We start from the raw sequence: 23,559 nt of genomic DNA on the forward strand, positions 1-23,559 counted from the left end.
GGGTCAGCTAGTGGGCTCCCCAGGTCCTGACTCCGTGTCCTTGGGCAGTTGGTGAAAACACTTTCCTAGCATTAAGGAGGTTTCCATAACTTTTGTTTTGGCTTTTTAGTAGGTGGTACCTGGCATGCACCAAAGATCAACACTACTGTCCCGTGGGGCTTGTGTCAGTGGATTAGCAGGGGTAGGAGTGTCCTTGTTTAGTGAAAGGCCCAGACACTCAGGAAATTCTGCCCTTGAGCTGTGCTGGAGGTGTCAAAGGAGCCACAGGCCTCACCAAAGCCTCCCCTCATCAAGTCAGAGAGCAGAACTGCCCGGAAAGCTGACCCTACCTTTTAAAACCTAACCTCTTAGCATGTTACCATGCCAAAAAAGAACCTGCTGTTAGAGGGCAAGGACAAGATACCAAAGGACATCAGTGGATCTATCTGGCCTATGACAAGTGGCTTCAGGCCTCTCATGGCTCAGGTGCTGCTAAGGGACCTTGAAACTGCTTATCCTTACACTGTATCATTTGGAAAAAAAGTGGAGAGTCCCCTGCCATGTCAGCTGTCACTCAGGACTAACTTCCCAGACTAAGGCTGGTCTCTCCTGCATTCTCTTCTCCAGTTCACTGGTGACACTGGGGAGACAATTCTTTGGCAGCACTGCTGTCTTCTAAAACTAAAGCAGTTTCCTGAATTTGCCTCAAACCTACAAGGAAATACTCAGGATTCTAATCTCAGTTCTGCCACTTACTGCGGTGTGACCCTGAGCAAATCTTAAACCACTCAGTGTCAGGTTTCTCAACTAAAAAAGGGTACTAAGACTTATGTCCCAGGGCCTTGACAGAAACTAAAGGATAAGGTAGACACAAGTGCCCAACCAACATTCAGCGATACCTGAATCTAAGTTTAGGCCAACTACCCTGTTGCCACCCAAGGAGCCGAGGGAAGGCTGCTGCCAACCCTGCCAACCATGAGGCCGAGGCGACATCTGTTGAGAAGCCCAGACGTCAGTGTACTGAAGTCTATGCTTCTCCCGTGATGTGGCTACTCACCCAGACTGACGCAGAGAAAGCTGGGGTGGTACCTGGAGGTGGCGGGTTCCCTCAGCGCACGTTTATACCAGGTCCTCAGCTAAGCGCAAGGCCTGCAAGGGGTAATACAGCAGCTTCTGCCCTCAAGGAGCTCAGCACGACACGAGGTACCAGTGTGGCTAGTGCCGTGAAGAGCTCGGGCCTGGATGCTGTGGGAACCCACAGGAGGAGCACTTACCCCTGTGGGGCTCAGGGATGGGAAAAAGCAAGCAGGCTGAGGGAAAAGCTTGTGCAAAGGCTGAGGGCAAGACACGGGGGTGTGAGACCGTGGGCAGCAACCAGCTCTGTTACACAGAGGAGGGGAGCGAGAGACGAGGCTGGACAGATGGCTGGGCCAGATCCCAAGCACCTCACATGCCAGACTCGGCATACTGCTCCTGGCTTCCCGCAAGTGGCTCTGTGATGTTAAGGAAGCTGTGATGTCAAAGAAGCTGTATTCTCTTAGAACCTGAAGATGGCAACCTCTTTCCTGCCCACCTCCCAGGGAGGCTCAGACAACAGCTGGGAGGTATAGAACTAAGGAGCTGCCAAGCTTCTGCTGTGAGGAGAACTGGGAACACACACTGAGGACCCAGGTGGGAATGACTTTGTAGTGATCTGCACAACTCACCGGCCTCCTGCTCCATCCACACTGTGCAGCGGGGCAAGATGCACCCCATCTGCGTCCTGCAGCCAGAGGATGACGACGGTGTCCGCCGTATTCTTGCTAAAAAACTCAACTGGTTGTGACCATTGTTTTTAATTGAGGGAATCAAGTTAACCATACAAGAAGCCTGTAAACACTGGAACGCAGAAACACATAAGCTGCTACACAGGAGTCTCTGCAACAACACACATCTGCAGGAGGTCTCTCTTGCTACAAGGGGTGGGGCAGAATAGGGAGATTTCTGTACCTGGGGCTGACAGTGGAGTGAAATGAAAGGCAGGAAGGTTTTTCCACACAACCAGGAACACAGACACGATGTGCGGTGACCAACAGACTCTGACCTGGGGGTGGTTAGTCTGCACTTGAGCTTGGCTGCGGCTGTCTCTGCTGCTGCTCTTTCGGCTTCTTCTTCTTCTTCTTCTTCTGTTTGGACAGGCAGCCCAGCGCGGACTCACCACTGCTGGGGGCGGACACGAGCACAGGCAGCTTGCCTGACTGAGTTGGATACTTGGTTTTCAGGTCATCTTTAAACAAGGGTTGGGAGAGTAAATGGCGCAGCTCCTTCTTCAGGACCTTCATCTGCTTCTGTCTCCGACGCTCTTCTTGCTCATCTACTTTTCCTCCTCGAAACACAACACAAAATAGGCATTAACTACAATTTGTAGGAGCATTTTGTTTCCCTCGGATGGGTAATACTCATGATGAAAAGTGTTCTGGAGCTCTTTTGGGGAGGCAGGACTCAAAAGTTCTCTGCAGAAGCTAGTGTTGGCAAACTTCTAACACAGTCTGAGAGCCACTCAGGGCCATTCTGCCCTTTACTCTTCACAAAAACCCTCTAAGACAAGAAGTATATTTTACAGTTAAGGAAACTCAGGTCACTTGTAAAAGTTCACAGAACTAGGTGTCAAACTGAGATTAATACCCAAGCCTCCTGACCTGAAGATCAGTCTTCCTCCTATGAACCAGCCCCCCAACTGCTGCCTTGAATTTGGTGACTGGACAGCTACCACACCCTCCAGGACAGTGAAAGCCCCTGTGCAGCCCAACCCCGCTGCCTCTCCCCACCAGCGCTGTGACTGCGTCTGCAGAGGCGGGCACAGCCCCAGGGCCTCGTGCATTGCAGACCCAGCCCCAAGCCTCAAATACTAGAAGGACCAGTCACTGCCATCAAGCCCAGTGGTTTGGCTCCTGGCTTCCGTGCAGAGACAGCAGTGAGTCTGCCTCTAAATTCACCGGCTTTGGCACTGAGATGCCAACACCTCAGCTGAGCTGTCCACTTGTGGGGTAGAAAGAGCACTAGATCTAACTGGTGTCAGTTCCAGATGTCGTTCAAACTCTTATTAGACTCAGGAGCTTTCCTAGAGCAAGGACCACACAGATTCATCCCTGAATCCTTCCTTAGCCTCTGCCCCAGATTCAGAGCAGGGGCTCAGGAAATGCCTGGTGCTGGAGCTGTTTCCCTGCACAAATTGTTTCTGTGAGCCTCTAGCTCCCAAATGTAAAGAGATAATAATTCCTGCTCTGTTTATGTCTTGAGACCGTGGAGGTCAAATGAGATGATGACAGAGTGCTCTGTCAGCCTGGAAGACAGTGACGATAAATAGTAACTCGAAATGCATCAAATACTTTCTATTTGCCAGTCGCTTTATAAGCGCTTTACACTCACTAACTTAAACCATCTTTGCAACCCCGTGAGGTAGGTACTTATGATCTTCATTTTATAATTGAAGACAGCCTAAATACAACAGAGAGGTTAAGTAACTTGACCTGGGCACACAGCCAGTTAAGGGAATGGGCAGCAGTCAAGCACAGGCGGTCTGGCCGCAGAGCCTGCCCCGGTGTCACTGTCCGCCACTGCCTCTCCTCACGAGGGAGGGAACTGAAGGCAAGACAGAGGGAACAAAGGCCAAGGACTTTAGGCTCATCTGGGACTAGGGCCTGTCACAAAGAAGGAAAAGGCATCTTGCAGACTGACAAGGCCCATGGTAGTGGGGAGGTTCCAACAGATAAAAGCTGAAGGGAAAAACAAAAGCAAAAGGCTGAATGAACCCTTCCTCAAGCCCATCTAGCCCCTTACCCTTATACATTTCTTCTTCCAGCTCAATCTCAAGGGCAGCCGCTGCCTGCTCAATCCAAGAGTTGTGCAGACAAGCCTGGAAGTTCCGATACTCAGGCTTTCTCAATCTGGCGAGCTAAACGGATTCGTTCCTGAGGGAGAGGAACAGAAAGGATTCAGTCCTCTAGGAGGGTTCAGTCCTCTAGGAAGAAAAGTCTCATTTAAGTTGTATTTTTAAAAAAGTTCTTGAGATCAGTGCTCAGTTCCTATCAAAATGCATTTGCTTTGGTTCCTGATTAAAGCACAGAGGGCATCACTGCTAGTGAGCACATACACACAGACCACAAGAGCCAGCTTTCCCAACAAACCTGAACAGCTCCTCTTCTTGGGAGCTCACCTCGGTCAGACTGCCCATCTACATGGGTCTGGAGGGAGCTCTTTTCCCCAGACACCAAGGCTGGCTTCCATAGCTGAACCAAGACCCGGAAATACCCCAAAAGCCCTGGGTTAGGGCCCAGCTCTCACTCACAGGAACAACAAATGCATAGAACTGACTTCTCTCTCTTCCATGTCATCCTTTACCAAAAACAATTCAATTCTCCCTCTCAGGATACACCAAAAAAAAATGGGAAAAAAAAATGGGAGAAAGGAGCCATGAGAAGCCAGGATGGCTCCTAATCCTTGATGTAATCTCCCCCTTTCCATCCTCATCTCCCACTGTATTTCCTCACACAACCAACAATCCTTTCAAGCCAGAGGAACCAAAAGAACTTGAACCATTCCATGCTTTTGCTCCCTCAATGCCTGGAATTCCACTCCCTCTTCACCTCTTCACATCTCTGCCTGCAGAGGCTTGAAGGAAACAGCATCTCCTGCCAGTGTAACCATATGCCCACTGTCCAAAGTGCTCTATTTTGTACCTGAACTTCAGCCTGGGCTTGGCCTGCCTCACAAGCTGGTGGACTTCTGTGGAAGAGAACCCAGCCTGCTTTGCTGCCTGACACACCATAGCCCAGAGTAAGTAGCACCCACTCAGTGAATGCTTATTGAGTTAAAATAAAACCCCCAAGGTAGGAATTACAGGTACTTGCTTCGGGATGTGACAAACCTTTAATTTCTGCCTCAACAAGATACATGGACCTCACTTCCCTCTTCCCTACAACCATCCATCTGATGGGATGTCCAACCAGCCATGCTCACTGCCCTTGTCCGGTGGAGGAGGGTGATGGTGGAGGCTTCAGGGGCAGTGAAGAAAGGGTTCATGAAGAAAATTCCTCACACTTTGGCCATGTACCCTTTCTCTATTCTGCCAGGCACAGTGCTCCCCATTCCTTTTTTTTTTTTTTTAAACAAATCTCCCTGTTTAGCTGTTGGCAGAACTATTACTTAGTTTCCAAGGGTGATACTGTGAGACTCTCACAGCAAAGTGAGCGAGCAGCACAATGCCTCCCTCATTAGCACTAGGCTTCTAACTTTTCTACCTTGACTGCATCCATATACTTTGTCTGCACAGGGAACAGTGGAATATCTTCATCTTTCTTGAGGGTTTTGTAAATCTTCTTAAAGTTGATCACATCCTCAGGCCCAACCAGCATCAGGCTGAGGCCTTCACTGGTGGCACGAGCAGTTCGACCACTTCGGTGGACATAAATCTCCGAGGTGCGAGGGACCTGCCAAAGGAGGGACCAGGAGGTCAACAACTGGTGATCAGCAAACACTGCTCTTCCCCTCAGGGCCAACAAAGCAATGCTGGACCCTCCTCCTGCCCAGCCAGGCAGCTAGAAACCTCTCCAGCACTGTGGACAGATCCAGCCCTTCTCCCTAAATCCCACGTTCAAACTGTCCCCAGGCTTTAGCCTGTTCACTGTGCCCTCCCATGCCCTCTGCCCAGGTTCAGGCCCTTGGGACCACTCAACTGGACAATGGCAGTCACTTTTTATTTGGTCCCTCGTCCTCCTACTCCCCCCCAACCCAACCCAAAGCTGCCAGTCAAAGCTCTTCTCGAGTCAAAGCTCTGACCATAATAACCCCTCTAACGAAAGAAACTCTAATGGTTCTTCATTAACTCTGCATGGATAACTGATGAAGGTAATCATAACCAATGTTTATTAACTGATTACAATGCACCAGGCAACTCCAAGCACTCTGCATGTATTACCCCACTTATTCCTCACAACAATAACATGAAATAAATGCTTTCATGATTATCCATATTATAGGCCAGGAAGCTGAAAACACCGATGTTAAGCAATTCCCCCTAAGTTATCCAACTAAGTGGTCGAGCCAGGATTTGAAATGAAGCAGTACAGCTCCAAAGACCATGCTCCAAAGACCATCCTGCCTCTACTCCAATATATACTGGATACATTACCCACAGACAGTGTGGCATGGGAGCCGACAATCCCTCCCTCCCCGACACCCACGGACACACCATTAATCAAGAACAGTCTTCTCCACTGAGCCCAGGTAATGCTCAGGATCATCTCAGGGGCCAGAAATGATGCCATTCTTCACTTTCCTCTTCTAACACACACCCCTTCTTCTCACTCCCAACCAACTGCCCATTTCTGCATGCTCTACACGCCCAAATCCTCTTCATCCTTAAATGCCAATCATCTTTTAGAAAGCACTTTCCAACCTCCCTACCTCCCAAACTAGAAGTTACCTCTCTCCCTGATTATATTTTGCAACTTTCTAGTATCTTTTGCCTTAAATTATGGCTGTGGTCATCTCACCTCCTCTAGTGGATCTGATACTTCTTAGGGGCTGGAACTGTATTTTGTTCATCTGGGTATTTCCCACAAAGACTCACCCAGACTCTTCCCCCCCCAAAAAAGGAAGAATAAAGATTTGCTAAACTGAATTGGACGAAGGATTTAAAAGAAGAAATAATCATGCCAGAATAGCTACCATTTATTGAGTACTTTCACTGAGCTAGGTGATCCATCAGCATTAGCTCATTTAATTCTTGTGATAGCCCTATGGGGTAGGTAGCATCATTACTCCCAGTTACAGACAATGACATTGAAACCAGAGATACTACGTAACATGCCCAAAACTAACCAACTAAGAAGCAGTCAACAAGCATCCAAACGCTAGAAGTGTGATTCTAGAGCCCATACTCCTAACCACTGCTCTATGCTAATATTTAGGCTAATTTTATACTAATATGAGCTAATATTAGTATCGGAATCAACAGCAGTTAACATTTAGGAAGTGCTCACTACGTGCCACCTGGCTTTCTAAACTCTTCACACACAATAACTTATTTCACCTTAATAACAACTTAAGAAGTCGATATTGTAATAACTGCCATTTAACAGATGGAAAAAATTGAAGTACAAAGAGACTAAATAACCAGCTCAAGATTACACAGCTGGGATTTAAGCCCAGGCAGGACCTAACTACTATACTCTTTAATTTCTCTAAACCAGAGTAACCATTTGCTAAACTTATTATGCCCATTTCATGGAAGAAACTAAGACTTTAACCTGCCAATATCAAGTAGCCTGCCCAAGTCAGAGAGATGGGCTATGTGACATGCTAAGAGGTTTTGGAGGTTTTGAGAATAAACCTCACCAGTGTTCCAAAGTGGCAGCAGCTGGTTGGTCACCAGATGCCAGTGGTATTCTCTGTTGCATGAGGCCTTGGGACCAACAATTCCTCCCTCCCCCAACCTTTGCTTTAAAAATTCCCCATCCAGTGCTAGGAGATGCCTATAAATTCCCTGATGGCCCCACCTGGTAATGGATGACATGCTGGACTTTAGGAATATCCAGGCCCCGAGCTGCCACATCTGTTGCCAGGAGAACACAACTGTGGTGGAGAGAGAAAGCTCATTAATAATAACAGCTATCATTAATCAAATTCTTACCACCACCTGAGTACTCTACATACTACAGTCCTTACAAACACTCTACCAGATAATAATACTATTATCTCCCTTTGACAGAAGCTGAGGCTCAGAGAGATTAACTTCCCAACGTATATATATGACTACTGAGTTGTGGAGCCAGGATCCAAACCTGGGCTTCACTGGCCACAATCAACAAGCCACACTCTGCAATACTAAAAGACGACCTCAAGTGAATTAAAAGAGGCCATATTCCAGGACAGTGACCCCGTTTCCTATCACTCTCACACTTACCTCCCTCCATTCACATAGACATCCCTGCTCTCCTTGCTCTTCCTCAAACATGACAAAACTGCTGTTGCCCCTACACCTTTGCACTTTGTGCACCTTAGGCTGTGAAAGGTTTTTCTCAGATATTCACATTGCCTTACTTTCTTCCACTCTCTGCTCAAATCTCACCTCATGAGAGAAGCCTCCCAGACCACACCCCGACAGCCTGCACAACTCCCTATACAACTTTACCTCTTAGCACCACTGACAAACTATATACCTACATTTCAATTTATTATCTCCCTCCACTAGAATGTAAACTCCATGACAGCAAGGACTTTGCATTATTCACTGTTCTATTACCAGCCCCTAGAACAGTGCCAGGTTCATAGGAAGCACTCAATAACATGTGTTGGGTAATGTATATGTAGTTTGATGAAAGTTAAAAGCACGTGAGTGTTTTAAGAACTTAAGATTCTGGGCCCTTTCAGGGTCCCTACTCTCTGTAGATAGGGCCGTGGAATATGATGTTTGCAAAACATTAAACCTCTGCTCTAAGTCAAGGTCAGCGAACTTTTTCTGTAAAGGGCCAGAGAGTAAATAATTTTTGGCTTTGTGGGTGATGTCTGTTGAAACTATTCACTTCTACCATTATAGTGCAAAAGCAGCCATAGAAAATATGTAAATGGGCCTTGCTGGGTTCCAGTAAAACTATACTTATAAAAACAGGCAATGAGCTGGATTTGGTCTGTGGGCCACAGTCTGCCAAACCCTGATCCAGGAAACCACTAACTCTAGCAACATCAAGGGAAGATAAAACAGACACTTGTTCTAGAAACTAATCTGTAACCTGTAACCTGACAAAATACTGTGGACAAAAGCCAGGTTAGAGGGCCTTGACTTCCCAGGCCCTCATCCTGACAGTCTGCACCCTGCTGTCTGCTTGAGTATCGTTCTGGCCCAAAGGCAGACGGACATGACAGCATGAGCTCTGGGGTCTGACACACTTGTTTGAGGCCCAACTCTGCCACTTCAAGCCGAGAAACCTTGAGCGAGCTGATGTGTTTCTCTAGACCTTATTTTTCACTTATAAAATAAAAAAAATGATAAGCTGTAAGTATTAAGGCCAATATTTAGCAAGTACATCCTATGTGTCAAGCACTGTTCTAAACACTTTACGTGTCTACATTCCCTTATTCCTCATAACAACGCTCTGAGATAGTTTCTATTATAATACTAATTATGAGAAAACTGAAACACAAAGAAGTAATGTTTGTTTGGGGAGGTAGTTAGGCTTATTTTGTAAAGGAGGTGGTGGGCACTGAACCCAGGACCTCGTGCATGTTGGTCATGCACTCTACCACGAGCTGTATACCCTCCCCCGCAGAAAGAAGCAATGTGACCAGCTGGAGGTAACAGTCAGGATCTGCTCCCAGGCAGTCTGCTCCAAGTCTGTGCTCTTAACCATGGCTATTCTGCTTCTTCTCAAGGATGTTAGAAATGAATGAAGGTAATAATGTATCTAAAACACTTGCACAGTACTTAAGCTGTTGTTCAGTGTTCAGTAACAGTAAGTATTACTTTCTTTCATTATTAAAGGAGTTTCTGTTAGGCATTACCAGCAACCAAATGTACTAGATGAGAGTGAGCCTGCCTCATGCTGTACAGAAAGAAAAAAAGGGCTACCTTCTACTGACAAAGTTCCCATGAGAGGAGGTAGCTTCCCACCATCCTGGCAACCCTGACCCAATGGCTAGTCTGGGACAGGCCTGACTTACTCTTCCAGATGGGCAAACTGCTCTAGGTTTCTGAGCCTCTGCTTCTGGTGCATGCAGGCATGTAGGGTCAGTGGCATGATATCCAGGACTTTCAGGAGCCCAGAGAGGCGTTTGATGCAGGAGATACTGTTGGCAAACACTAAGGTGCGGCCTGGGTACTGCATCAGGAAGTAGTACAGATATAAGTCTTTCTCATCAGTCTCACAATGGATCTTGGTCTCTGTCAGTGTCTCTACCGTGGCCTCATTTCTTGTGAGATCAATGACCTTGGGCTTGCCCCTCATGCCAATCTTCTGCACAAGCAGGTCAAGTTTGGCAGTTTTGTCGATTTTCATTGCATGCTTCTTGTGAAGGATTCGAGCAGGAGCTTGATGTACCAGGGTCAGTGTGGCAGAAAAAACAAGTGTCTGTCTCTTTGGGTTGTACTGGGAGTCACTGAGCATCTCTAGCAGCTGTGAGAGCTCAGCAAAGTGGCCTTTCTCAACCATCCGGTCAGCCTCATCGAGCACTAGGCACCTGTAGATCCAGACAGATCCACAAAACCTGGTTAGTAGCAGGTAAGAGGAGTCTTCTGTAGTATAATCTACCACCACCACCAACACAAACACCACACCACCGCCACCAGGGCCCTCAACTAATCTCCCTCACGCATGCCTGGTTTTCTAAAGGCCAAGGTCTGGCTGGTACCACAGCATGGCATTTTGTGACCGGGAGAAGGCATTGCACATCCTACCCTATCACCTCAGGCCCACTTCAGAACAGTGGGGTGAGGAGAAAGGGAGTGTGGTACTGTCTCTCACCTGAGCTGCCGAAGGTTGCTCAAATGAGGGTGCTTTTCTTTAACTAGCTCCCATAGCCGGCCTGGGGTGGCAATCACGATCTCCGGCTGGCGGTTCAGCATCCTCTGCTGTTTCTGCGTGGACATTCCACCAACCAAAATTGCAGTTTTAATACCTATGGTACACAAAACAGAAGGGACACTGTTACTCAGACTGATTGCTTATTTCCTCCACCACAGACATAGGTACCCCCAGATTAGTAGAGGCTGCTAGTCACCAGCATGGCTCCCTTCTCCAGGGGAGTCCTAAGAGCTGGCCTGGCCGTTGAAGCCACTGCTAGAGAGCTTACTAACTCTTCTATGATCTAGGCTCTGCCTACTTCCCCAGCCTCATTCTTCTCTACTCCTTCCCCTCCAACCAGAACACAAGGGCTAGATTTGAACCCAGGCATGCTGACATCCAAAACTCCAGAGAACTCAGCAGTGGCACACCGCAATACTGGGAATGATGTAAACTGCAGCTGTGACACATCTCCCCTAAGAAGCCCTGCCCATTCCCCTCAATTAGTATTAATCTGAATCTCCTCCAATGCTTAATGTTCTCTTCTCTCAGTATCCAGTGTGGAATGAAAACAAATGATCACGCAGACAAAGTGCCTAGTAAAGTGCCTCACACATAGTAAGAGCCTGTTAAATAACTGGTGCTTTCATTATAAAACTGAAACCCCCACTTGGTAAATAATTGATGCTTTTACTATAAAATTGAAACTGTACAGCCCTTCCCAAGGAATTCCCTGAGAGAATTAAGTTCTAATGCCCTATGGCAGAGATCAGCAAACTTTTTCTTTTTTCTTTCTTTCTTTTTTTTAACATTTTAAATCAACTATACTTCAATAAAAAAGCAAACAAACAACCCATTTAAAATATGGGCAGAACTGAACAGACATTTTTCCGAAGGAGGAAATGCAGATGGTCAACAGGAACATGAAAAGCTGCTCCACATCACCAATATCAGGGAAATGCAAATCAAAATCACGATGAGACACCATCTCACACCTATTAGAACGGCCATCTTCAAAAAACACAAATAACAAATATCAGCAAGGATGTGCAGAAAAGGGAACCCTTATTGGTGGGAATGTAAACTGGTATAGCCACCACAGAAAACAATACGGAGGTTCCTCAAAAACCCAAAATCAGAACCACCACATGGCCCAGTAATTCCACTCCTGGGCATATACCTGAGAAAAACAAAAACAGTAATTCAAAAAGACATATACATACACACACATACATATACCCCACTATTAACAGCAGCACTATGTACAATCGCCAAGACATGGAAGCATCTCAAGTGCACAACAACAGATGACTGGATAAAGCAAACTTTTTCAATAGTAAACATTTTTGGCCCTCTGGGGGCCAAATGTCTACCACAAACTACTACCTCTATTCCACTCTGCCTTGGTAGTACAAAAGTAGCCACAGATAATACATAAATATATCAGTGTGGTAGCACGTTATTTACCAAAAAGCAATGGTGGTCTGCCAAACCCTACCCTAAGCATCCATTGTATCCAGTAAGTTAATTAATTTCCCATGCAGTTAGAATAGCATTAGCTATGTGTCATCCTTGGTAGAATTAAGAATGTGTCACTCAAACAATTTTCTGTAGGGCTTGATTCTCTGGCAGATGAGAAAGGTTCCCTCTAGAAGGTGGGAGCCACAGCTCACTCCTCTTTGCAACTCCAGCAACTGGAATCCTTTCAGGAAATATTTGGTAGAAACTGAACCTCACCTGTAAACTTGGCCACAGCATCAATGTGTTGTTTGACTTGAACGGCTAGCTCTCGAGTGGGAGTCAGAACCAGTCCAAGCAGAGGACGCTTTGGAGGTGCTTGAGAGGTGGCAATTTTGCCACCCAACTCTTGTTTTAACTTTCCAGTCCGCTTTCCATCAAGCTTTTCCTCGTTTTCATCCTGTTTAAGGACGGGCTTCTCCCTGATCAGGGAAGAAGGTCCTTCACCAGCATCATCATCATCCCTGGAGGGCGGTATCTGGTCTGAGACGGTAGCTCCGGTCTTGACTCTTGCCTGGTTGGGTGATGCTATAGCCTTAGCTCCAGCCTCAATGGGGAGTGCTTTATCCTCAATTCCAATCTCATCAGGCAAAGCTCCAGCCTCAGTTCCAGCCCTGCTTGGTGATCCAGTCTCAGTACTAGTCTCCCCAGGTGGGGCTCCTGTGTCACCTAGGGCTGGGGTAGGCTTCTTTTTCTCCATCTGCCACTGCAACACTGCATGAATCATTGGAATGGCAAAGGCAAGAGTTTTTCCACTTCCTTAGAGGCAGAGCAAAGAACAAACAAAAACACTGTGAATCCACAGATACACATACTTTCATCTGAGAGTCTACCCCTTACATGGAATAAGGGACCCTAAAATTAGCCAAGTGCCACCCCAACCAACCCAAAGCTCCTTCCACCCTACACAGATCCCCCTACAGCACTGCAACCAGAGGGTATCTATAATTAGGAACCTAAGGAAAAGACTGACAGACTGGCATCGAAGGTTAAGGTTACACAAACTACAGACAAAGGTCCAACCACTGAATCCCTAAAGAGATGGGTAAGTTTTGTGTGTGTTTTTTGTTGTTGCTCTGAAAGAACAATACACTGAAGGGTAAGAAATAGAAATCTATTTGATACTTACCCAAGATCTTTCTTTGGTAAGAAGGAGAGGAGTAAAAGAAAATTTTCTTAGTTTTTGAGGAAATTTTAAAATAGCACATTTTTGTCTATGTTTGAACATTTTCAAACTTTGAATGTATATGGATCCCAAGTACTCACATCATCTGTGTAGTCAAAATAAACAAACAAAACAAAACACCTCAGGCTGAGAATTTAAAGTGGTTCCAAAATTATAATGCCCCAAGCGGAAGCAAATAAATGATCTCTGGAGGAAGAAACCTTTACCATAGGCCTTAAAGAATTCTCAGGTAATTCTCAGAGGAAAACAAACAACTCTCAGTAAGAAAAAAACAAACAACTAACCCACAAGGGAACAAAGTACTAAAAGCAAGAACTGTTAAAAAAAAAAAAGAGAGACTCATAAAGCTTCAGGTAAGAAAAACAGCACTTGTCATCAGAAATGAACACTACAGACAGTGTAACATCTTTATTTGACGACTTCAAAATAAAACTGACAATCTAGAACTCTATACTCAGTAAAAATCTCCTTCAAAACAAATGCAAAATAAAGACTTTTTCAGGTATACAAAAGTTGAAATACTTCATCATCAGCAGACCTGGACTATAGAAAATATTAAAGGAAGTTTTTCATGCAGAAGAAAATATGTTATCAGTTGAAAATCTAGATCTTTACAAAGGAATGAAGAGCACCAGAAATGGTAACATGAGTAAATGTAAAAGATGTCTTTTTCTTATTAAAACTTCTTTAAAAAATAAGTGATAATTTAAAGCAAAAATAATAAAAATATGTTTGGGGATTTCCAACACATACAAAGTACAAAACAATAAGCACAAAGGAAAGAGAAATAGAGTACTATATGCAAAGTAATATATTATCACCTGAAGGTAGATTATGATACATTAAAGATAGATACTGTGAACACAAAAGCAATCTCTAAAAGGACATAACAAAGAGTTATAGCTAAAAAGACAATAAAAAAGATAAAATGGTATCACAAAAAAAATTCAATCCAAAGAAGGCAGAAGAAGAATAAAGGAACAAGGAATAGCTGGGAAAATAGAAAATACCAAAGCAACAGATTAAAACCCAATCATTATCAATAATCACATTAAATATAAATGACCTCAACACACAATTATAAGACAGAGATTGTTGAATTAAACAGCAAGACCCAATTATATGCCGCCTACAAGAAACCCACTTTAAATGTAAAGACAAATAGGTTAAAAGTACAAGTATGGAGAAAGACACACCAAGCTAACATTAATCAAAATAAAGCTAGAAAGCTACATTAATACCAGACAAAGGAGATTTTAGAACAAAAATACTTTAGGGAAAAAGAGGGCCATTTCATAAGGAAAAGAAATGAATTCATCTAGATGATGTAACGGTCCTAAACACTTATGTATCTAACAACAGAGCTTCAAAATACACAAAACATAAACTCACTGAACTGCAAGTAGAAAACTATCACTCAAGAAAAAAATAACAAATATTTCTAATATATTAAAGCAATTAAATTTTTAACTAAAATCCAACTTATAAAAAAAAGGGGAAAGCACAGATGAATTTTACCCAATATTTAAGGAAGAAAAAAAATACCATTTCTATGCACACTCTTCCAGAATATTGAAAAAAATACTTCAAGTCATTCTGAGGCTTGCATTACTGATTCCAAAACCAGTCAGACATTATAAGAAAAGGAAACTACAAACCAATATCCTATGAACAGAAATTCAAAAATCACCTACAAAATTTTTGCAATTTTATCCAACAACATATAAACGAAATAATACACAGTGACTAAGTTCAGTTTGCCCCAGGAATGTTTAAGTTTAGATTAATATTTGAAAAATCAATGTAATTCACCATTATCAACAGATTAAAAATGAAAAAAACACATATTTCAATACATACAGAAAAGGAATTAAAAAAAATAAATCCACCATTCCTCATTAAAAAAACTATCAGCAAACCAGAAATAAAAGAGAATTTTCTCAAGCTGATAAAGGACATCTGTGAAAAACCTGCAGCGGGGAGGGTATAGCTCAGTGGTAGAGTTCGTGCTTAGCATGCATAAGGTTCTGGGTTCAATCCCCAGTACCTCCATAAATAAATAAATAAGCAACCTAATTACCCCACCAAAAAATAATAAGAAAGAAAGAAAGGAAGGAAGGAAGGAAGGAAGGAAGAAAGAAAGGAAGAAAGACCTACATTTAACAACATACTTAAATGATGAAAGACAATGGGAGATCAGAAACAAAGCAGTGATGTCCAGTATACCATTTCAATTCAAATTGTACTGGAGGTTTTAGCCAGTGCACTAAGACAGAAATAAATAAAAGGCATCCAGACTGGATGATATAATTATCTGTGTAGAAAAATCCTATGTAATCTCCAAGAAACTACTTAATGCTACCAAGTTGCAGGACACAAGATCAATATACAAATCCATATTTCTATTTATTAGCAACAATCAGAAATAGGAAATTTTAAATTACCATTTACAAGAGCATCAAAAATATGAAATACTTAAGGATAAATCTAACAATAGATGTGCATACAATGAAAACTACAAAACATTGCTAAGAAAAACTGAAGACCTTAAAAAAAAATTGGAGAGACAGACCACATTCATGGACAGGAAGACTGTATATTGTCCAAATGTCATGTTCTCAGTTGGCTCTATAACCAATGCAATCTCAATCCAAATACCAGTTGGCTTTCTTATAGAAACTGACCAACTGACTATAAAATTCATATTGAAATGCAAAGGGCCTAAAATAGTCAAGATAACTTTTAAAAAGAACAAAGTTGGGCTTTCAGTGAGAGAGATCCTGGGCGGGACAAGGACATCAGATCTAACTGTCCTCCCAGCCCTTCGACCTTCCCCTGAAGCCCCTCAATAAAATGATTTGATTCCCCTTGCCCCCTCAAAAAAGAACCAAACTGGAGGACTTACACTACATGACTTTAAGATTTATTCTAAAGCTTCTGTATCCAAAGTAAAGGCAAACAGATCCATGGAAAAGAAAAGACTCCAGAAACAGACCCACAACACCTATATGGTGGTAGATTTTCAAAAAAGATGCAAAAACAATTCAGTGGAGAAAGGGTAGTTTTTCAACAAGTGGTGCTCGAATAATGAGACATCCGTATGCAACAAAACAAACAAAAACTTTGATCTTATTTCTCACCACAGAAGTTAACACAGGAAGGCTCATAGACTGAAACATAGAACCTAAGATTAGTAACACTTCCAGAAGAAAATCTTTGTGATCTTGGGTTAGGCAAAGGATTCTTAGGTAAGCACACCTGCAAAAGAAAAAGTGATAATTTGAACTTCATCAAAATAAGTAACTCCTAACCTCTGGCCAAACTCACAAAGAAGAAAAAAGAGAGAGCACAAATTAGCAAAATAAGAAAGGAAAATGGAGAAATTACAACAAATAAAATAGAAATACAGAATATCGTACGAGAATATTATGAAAAACTATATGGAACCAAACTAGATAACCTAGAGGAGATGGACAAGTTTCTGGAAACATACAGTCCACCAAGACTGAATCAAGAAGAAACTGACCAATTGAACAAACTGATCACTAGAAATGAAATCGAAATAGCAATAAAAAACCTCCCTTACAAATAAAAGTCCAGGACAGGATGGCTTCACTGGGGAATTCTACCAAACATACAAAGAAGAACTCATATCAGTCCTTCTTAAACTCTTCCAGAAGATTGAAAAGGAGGGAATACTCCCAAACTCATCCTATGAAGCCACCATCACCCAGATACCAAAACCAGGCAAAGATAGTAACAAAAAAGAGAATTACAGGCCAGTATCACTGATGAACATAGATGCCAAAATCCTCACCAAAATATTAGCAAATAGAATCCAACAACACATAAAAAAGATTATACATCATGACCAAGTGGGGTTCATCCCAAGGACACAAGGGTGGTTCAACATATGCAAATCAATCAATGTAATACATCATATCAACAAGAGAAAGGACAAAAACCACATGATCCTCTCAATAGATGCAGAAAAAGCATTTGATAAAATTCAACACCCATTTATGATAAAAACTCTCACCAAAGTGGGTATAGAGGGAACATATCTCAACATAATAAAAGCTATATATGACAAACCTACAGCCAGCATAATACTCAACAGTGAAAAACTCAAAAGCTTCCCACTAAAATCTGGGACAAGACAAGGATGCCCACTATCACCACTCCTATCCAACATAGTCTTGGAAGTCCTAGCCACAGCAATCAGGCAAGAGAGAGAAATAAAAGGGATCCAAATTGGAAAAGAAGAAGTAAAAGTGTCACTATATGCAGATGACATAATACTACATATAGAAAACCCTAAAAGGTCCACACAAAAACTACCAGAACTGATCGAAGAACTCAGCAAGGTAGCAGGTTACAAGATTAACATTCAAAAATCAGTTGCATTTCTTTAAAGATGAATCAACAGAAAAAGAAAGTAAAGAAACAATCCCCTTTAAAATAGCACCCAAAGTAATAAAATATCTAGGAATAAATCTAACCAAGGAGGTGAAAGAATTATACACAGAAAAATATAAACCACTGATGAAAAATTAAAGAAGACTTAAAAAAATGGAAAGATATCCCATGCTCCTGGATTGGAAGAATCAATATTGTTAACAACAGTCACACTACCCAAGGCAATCTACAGATTTAATGCAATCCCTATCAAATTACCCAGGACATATTTCACAGAACTAGAACAAATCATAATAAAATTTATATGGAACCATCAAAGACCTAGAATTGCCAAAGCATTACTGAAGAGAAAGAAAGAGGCTAGAGGAATAACTCTCCCAGACTTCAGACAATACTACAGAGCTACAGTCATCAAGACAGCATGGTATTGGTACAAAAACAGACATATAGACCAATGGAGCAGAATAGAGAGCCCAGATGTGAACCCACAAATTTTTGGTCAACTAATCTTTGACAAAGGAGGCAGGAATATACAATGGAATAAAGACAGTCTCTTCAGCAAATGGTGTTGGGAAAACTGGAGAGCAGCATGTAAAGCAATGAAGCTAGAACACTCCCTTACACCATACACAAAAATAAACTCAAAATGGAAGACTTAAACATAAGACAAGATACAATAAACCTCCTAGAAGAAAATATAGGCAAAACATTATCTGACATACATCTCAAAAATGTTCTCCTAGAACAGTCTACTCAAGCAATAGAAATAAAAGCAAGAATAAACAAATGGGACCTAATTAAACTTACAAGCTTCTGCACAGCAAAGGAAACCATAAGTAAAACAGAAAGACAACCTACGGAATGGGAGAAAATTTTTGCAAATGAAACCGACAAAGGCTTGATCTCCAGAATATATAAGCAGCTCATACGACTTAATAAGAAACAACCAAACAATCCAATCCAAAAATGGGCAAAAGACCTAAACAATCAATTCTCCAAGGAAGACATACAAATGATAACAGGCACATGAAAAAATGCTCAATAACACTAATTATCAGAGAAATGCAAATCAAAACTACAATGAGGTATCACCTCACACCAGTCAGAATGGCCGTCATTCAAAAATCCGCAAATGACAAATGCTGGAGAGGCTGTGGAGAAAGGGGAACCCTCCTACACTGCTGGTGGGAATGCAGTTTGGTGCAGCCACTGTGGAAAACAGTATGGAGATTCCTCAAAAGGCTAGGAATAAACTTACCATTTGACCCAGGAATCCCGCTCCTGGGCATATATCCAGAAGGAACCCTACTTCAGGATGACACCTGCATCCCAATGTTCATAGCAGCACTATTTACAATAGCCAAGACATGGAAACAGCCTAAATGTCTATCAACAGATGACTGGATAAAGAAGATGTGGTATATTTATACAATGGAATACTACTCAGCCATAAAAACTGACAACATAATGCCATTTGCAGCAACATGGATGCTCCTGGAGAATGTCATTCTAAGTGAAGTTAAGCCAGAAAGAGAAAGAAAAATACCATATGAGATCGCTCATATGTGGAATCTTAAAAAAAAACAAAAAACAAAAAAAACCAAAGCATAAATACAAAACAGAAACAGACTCATAGACATAGAATACAAACTTGTGGTTGCCAAGGGGGCGGAGGGTGGGAAGGGATAGATGGGATTTCAAAATTGTAGAATAGATAAACAAGATTATACTTTATAGGACAAGGAAATATACACAAGATCTTATGTGGTTCACAGAGAAAAAAATGTGACAATGAATATATATATGTTCATGTATAACTGAAAAATTGTGCTCTGCACTGGAATTTGACACAACATTGTAAAATGATTATAAATCAATAAAAATGTTAAAATAAATAAATAAATAAACTCACTCCTGTTGTTTGAAAAGATGCTGCTCAACCAGTCACTAGGGAAATACCAATTAAAGTCACAAGGAAATAACACTAAAATTTTTTAAGTCTAAATTAAAGATTGACCATACCAAGTACTGGCAAGGACATGGATCAATTCTAACTCTCATAACCTGGTGATTATGTAAAATGGTGTAATCACTTTGGAAAACTCCTAAAAAGTTACATTTTTAGGACCATAAGACCTAATCATTCCATGCTTCCATATTTACCCAAGAGAAATCAAAGCATATGTCCACACAAAGACTGATATACCAATAATTATGACAGTTTTATTTATAATACCCAAAAACTAGAAAGAACAGAAATATCCATTAACAGATAAACAAACTGTATCCATATACTGGAATACTACTTACGAATAAAAAGGCATGAACTATTCGTACCTACAGTAACATGGCCGAATCTTAAAGAATGCTGAAAGAGCAGACACTCTCCCAAAAATACATATTATATGATTCCATTTAAAAATTCTGGGAAATGCAAACTAATCTATAGTGATAGAAAGCCCATCAGAGCATGCCTGGGGATGAACAAAAAGGAGGGCCCAGGGAAGAAGGGATTATAAAAGGGCCCAAAGCATCTTTTGGGGGTGATGGAGATATTCATGATCTGCATTGACAGAAGCTTGTCCACGGCCCCCAAAGTCTTTCTGAAGCCCCCAAAGTCTTTTTGAATTTTGGACCTGTGGATTCACAGCATTCCATGGACACAGCCTGATAGGAACTGTGGTACAAATTTAAACGTCAGTCTCTAGCCACAGTGGCTCACACCTTGCCTCTGCCTTCCAGAAACCCACTTCCAGGCCTCTCTGCATATAACAAAGCAGTGTAGCAGAATGCACGTAGACCTAGCCTAGAATCCAGACAGTACCACTTTCAGAGGTGCAGTTTTAGGGACACTGTCTATCAATACCAGCAAGATGGCAATAATAATAGAACCTACCTCAGGTGGTTGTAAGAACTGAGCTGACCAACATAATGCATGTAACATGGTGCATGATGCATTTTAAATGTTAGGTAAATGTTCTCTAAATAATTACCGTTACCTCCATTTGCCTTTCCTGGGGTTTCCTCATTCTTCCATTTTTATGACTCTTATACAGGACCTCATCTCAGGTTTCCTGACTGGAAATCCCAGGCACAAAGTATGTAGGTGGGCTAGTTCCGTGCTATATAATATAGTATCCATTAGCCACATTATGGCTAATGAGCACCTAAAATGTGGTTACTCTAAGCTGAGATGTGCTGCAAGTTCAAAACATACATCAGATTTTGAAAACTTAGTATAAAAATAAGAATGTAAAATATCTCCTTAATAATCTTACATTAATTGCACAGTGAAATACTTGTTAGGTAATTGGTTAAATAAATATATTATTAAAATTTTCACTTTTTTTTACCTTTTTAATGTAGCTACTAGGAAATTTTAAATTACCTATGTGGTTCACATTATGTATTTATTTCTCTTGGTTACTGCTGGTCAAGTTAAACTAACAGTTTCAGGCAATACAAACTCCTCCCCTCCAGTGAGTAGTTTAGTCTCCTCAGGGTAAGTCAACCTGTTATTGCTAAATAAAGTCTTAGATGGACTACAAGGCTTGGAAAGATAAAGTGACCTGCCTAGGGCACCAGTCAGGATGTGGCATATTTCAACCCAGACCTAGCTGACTTATAAATACTTTCATTCAACGATGCTTCTGTCATCATGTTCCCAACATTCCCCTCCCTCCCAGCCATCGAGCCTGTTAGCCAAAGGCTTCAATTCAGAAGCAATCTTGCCCCGGACAGAAAAGGATGCCCTTACCTGTCTCAGCAGCCCCAAGGATGTCCAATTTGTCACGAATGGCAGGTGCCAAGGCCAGAGCTTGGATTGGTGTGGGTGCAGAGAAGCCCAGAAAGCTGAGTGCTCGGAGAACCGGCTTGGGTACAAACAGGTCCTTCCAAGCTGATACATCTGCCTTGTGATCATGCATTTCAGGCATCCATGTCTTTGCTTTTTTGGGCACCTTTGGAGTAGTACCCTGGGAAGGCTCTGATTTTTTTTTCCCTTTCTTTTTCTTCTTTTTCGGCACAGTCTGGGTCGGGCCTTCTGATGCTGTCTCCCCTACCTCTGGATCAGGACAAACTGTGCCATCTCCCTGAGGCTCTGGCTCAGCATCTCTGACGTTAAATTCTTCCGGGGCACTGGTTCCTTCAGTTCCCACATCTTTACTCTTCTTCAACTTTATCTTTTTCTTTGAGGAGCTAGCCTCTCCTTCCTCTGCTCCTTCGGAAACAGCTTGTGCCTTTCTCTTCTTGGGCTCCTCCTTTGAGAACAGACTGGAGGAATTCTTGGCAGGGGAGACCAATCGGTAATCTGTCAGTTCCTCAAAGCACACCAAGTCATCCATCTGTCCGTCTGCAAACATATTTGGGTCGATCTCCACCTGCTTCCATTTTCCCACAACTTTGATTCCCTTCCTCTGAAATTTGCCATAGCTTGGTGGCCTTGGCCTTGATTTTGTCTCCTTCAACTTCATGGTTCCTGAAAAGGGAAGAAATGTTCCACTAGACTGGCAACTGAGAAGCCCAGGGTTCTGAGACAATAAATATTTTCCAAGCAGCATATATATAGGCCTTGCAAAGAAACAAGGACAGAAAGATGTTCTCTAATGCTGATGCTCACAGCTGGAGAAAATCAAAGGAAAGAAATATACCCTCAAAGCAGGCAGTTTGGCCTGAAACAGAGGGGACACAGGAGGTGGAGCAAAGACATAGCTAGATCTGATTTGGACTCCAGATCCAATACTTACTGCGTGTGTGCTCTTGGCAGGTCCTGCTTAATCCTTTCTGAAACTCAGTATTCTTATATTTAAAAAGGGGGGGGGGGTTACTAACTCATAAAATGTTTTATGCAATGAATAAAATTATGTGAAGCATGGAGGATGAAGCCTGCCATACCCAAACCATGATGAAGGCAGAATAAGAATCTGAGGGAAGTCGCTGGGGTAGTGGTTGAGGGGGCTAGCTTTTTATTAAGAGTGCAGAGCTTTCTTCCTTCTCAAGCCTTGCCCCAGGAGGGCAAATGACTGTGCCACCACTCCAGCCTTTGACAATTAGCTTAAAATTCATCCAGCTTTATCATTACATTTTAAGTGACTTAAAAACCATTTATGCGCAAGTGGTTTGACTGGAATGGGATCCACGTTCTCCCTTTCCAGAAATGCCAAGAAAAAACACTAGATCCCGTGGAAAGAACAAAGGGACACCTTGGTTCAAATTCAGACCCGCTACTGGCCAAGTCTGGGTCTGGGATGAACGTACGAATCTCTGTGAGCCTCAGATCCTCGTCTGGGAAATGGTGATGAGGTTATGTGCCCCCTTGGATCGCCACGCAAAGATAAAAAGGTGACGCATGTCCAAAACCTCTGAGCATGGCGCCTCTGGAGCTAAGAACTCCAGCGCACAAGGAAGGTTCACCCCCCGCACCGGCTACGCTGCTATCACAACAACCCGGATCCACGAGCAGTGGGTGAGGAGAGTCAGGGACGTGGGGAACAGGCCGCGCGGAGTGCGACCAGCAGAGCCAGCGGGGTCCCTTCTCCAGGCGCCCAACCTCGTGACTCGCGCTCGCGCCTAATCTCAGGCACGAACCGGCGCGCGAAACAGAGAAGCCGAGGCCGCCGAGCCTTGACGCCCCCTCGGAAGGCGCCCCGGCGCGGAGTCGGGCAAACCGCTCGACTGAGCTGGCGGCCGCCCTGTCTGGACCAGAGAACCCACTGGCCTGGAGAGGCCCCCCGATGGGAACCCGCCCGCAGCTCGTCTCGCATGCTGGCCTCGGCCCCGCTCCGGCTCCGGTACTCACCTTGCGGGATACCACCACCCCTCCCTCAGAAGCCGGCCGAACTCCTCAGACAGCGCCACACCAACCCTCCCCTGCTGCGACCACCGCAGTTCCGGGGTGGGGCTTGCACTCACGCACGCGCT

General features: G+C 43.1%; 1 protein-coding gene across 1 annotated transcript; it reads right to left on the bottom strand.

Moving 5' to 3' along the window:
* Positions 1–1,795: 1,795 nt before the first annotated feature.
* Positions 1,796–23,556, bottom strand: DDX24 (DEAD-box helicase 24). Its single transcript, XM_006184175.3, is given in 10 exon segments — positions 1,796–2,344; positions 3,799–3,892; positions 3,894–3,929; positions 5,259–5,447; positions 7,518–7,593; positions 9,679–10,194; positions 10,479–10,632; positions 12,255–12,794; positions 21,398–22,117; positions 23,438–23,556. Coding segments are annotated over 9 exon segments (2,592 nt in total). The 5' UTR covers positions 22,113–22,117; positions 23,438–23,556; the 3' UTR covers positions 1,796–2,072.
* Between the last annotated feature and the right edge of the window lie 3 nt (positions 23,557–23,559).

This window comes from Camelus ferus, chromosome 6 (genome assembly GCF_009834535.1).
Source record: "Camelus ferus isolate YT-003-E chromosome 6, BCGSAC_Cfer_1.0, whole genome shotgun sequence".
NCBI classification, from domain to species: domain Eukaryota; kingdom Metazoa; phylum Chordata; class Mammalia; order Artiodactyla; family Camelidae; genus Camelus; species Camelus ferus.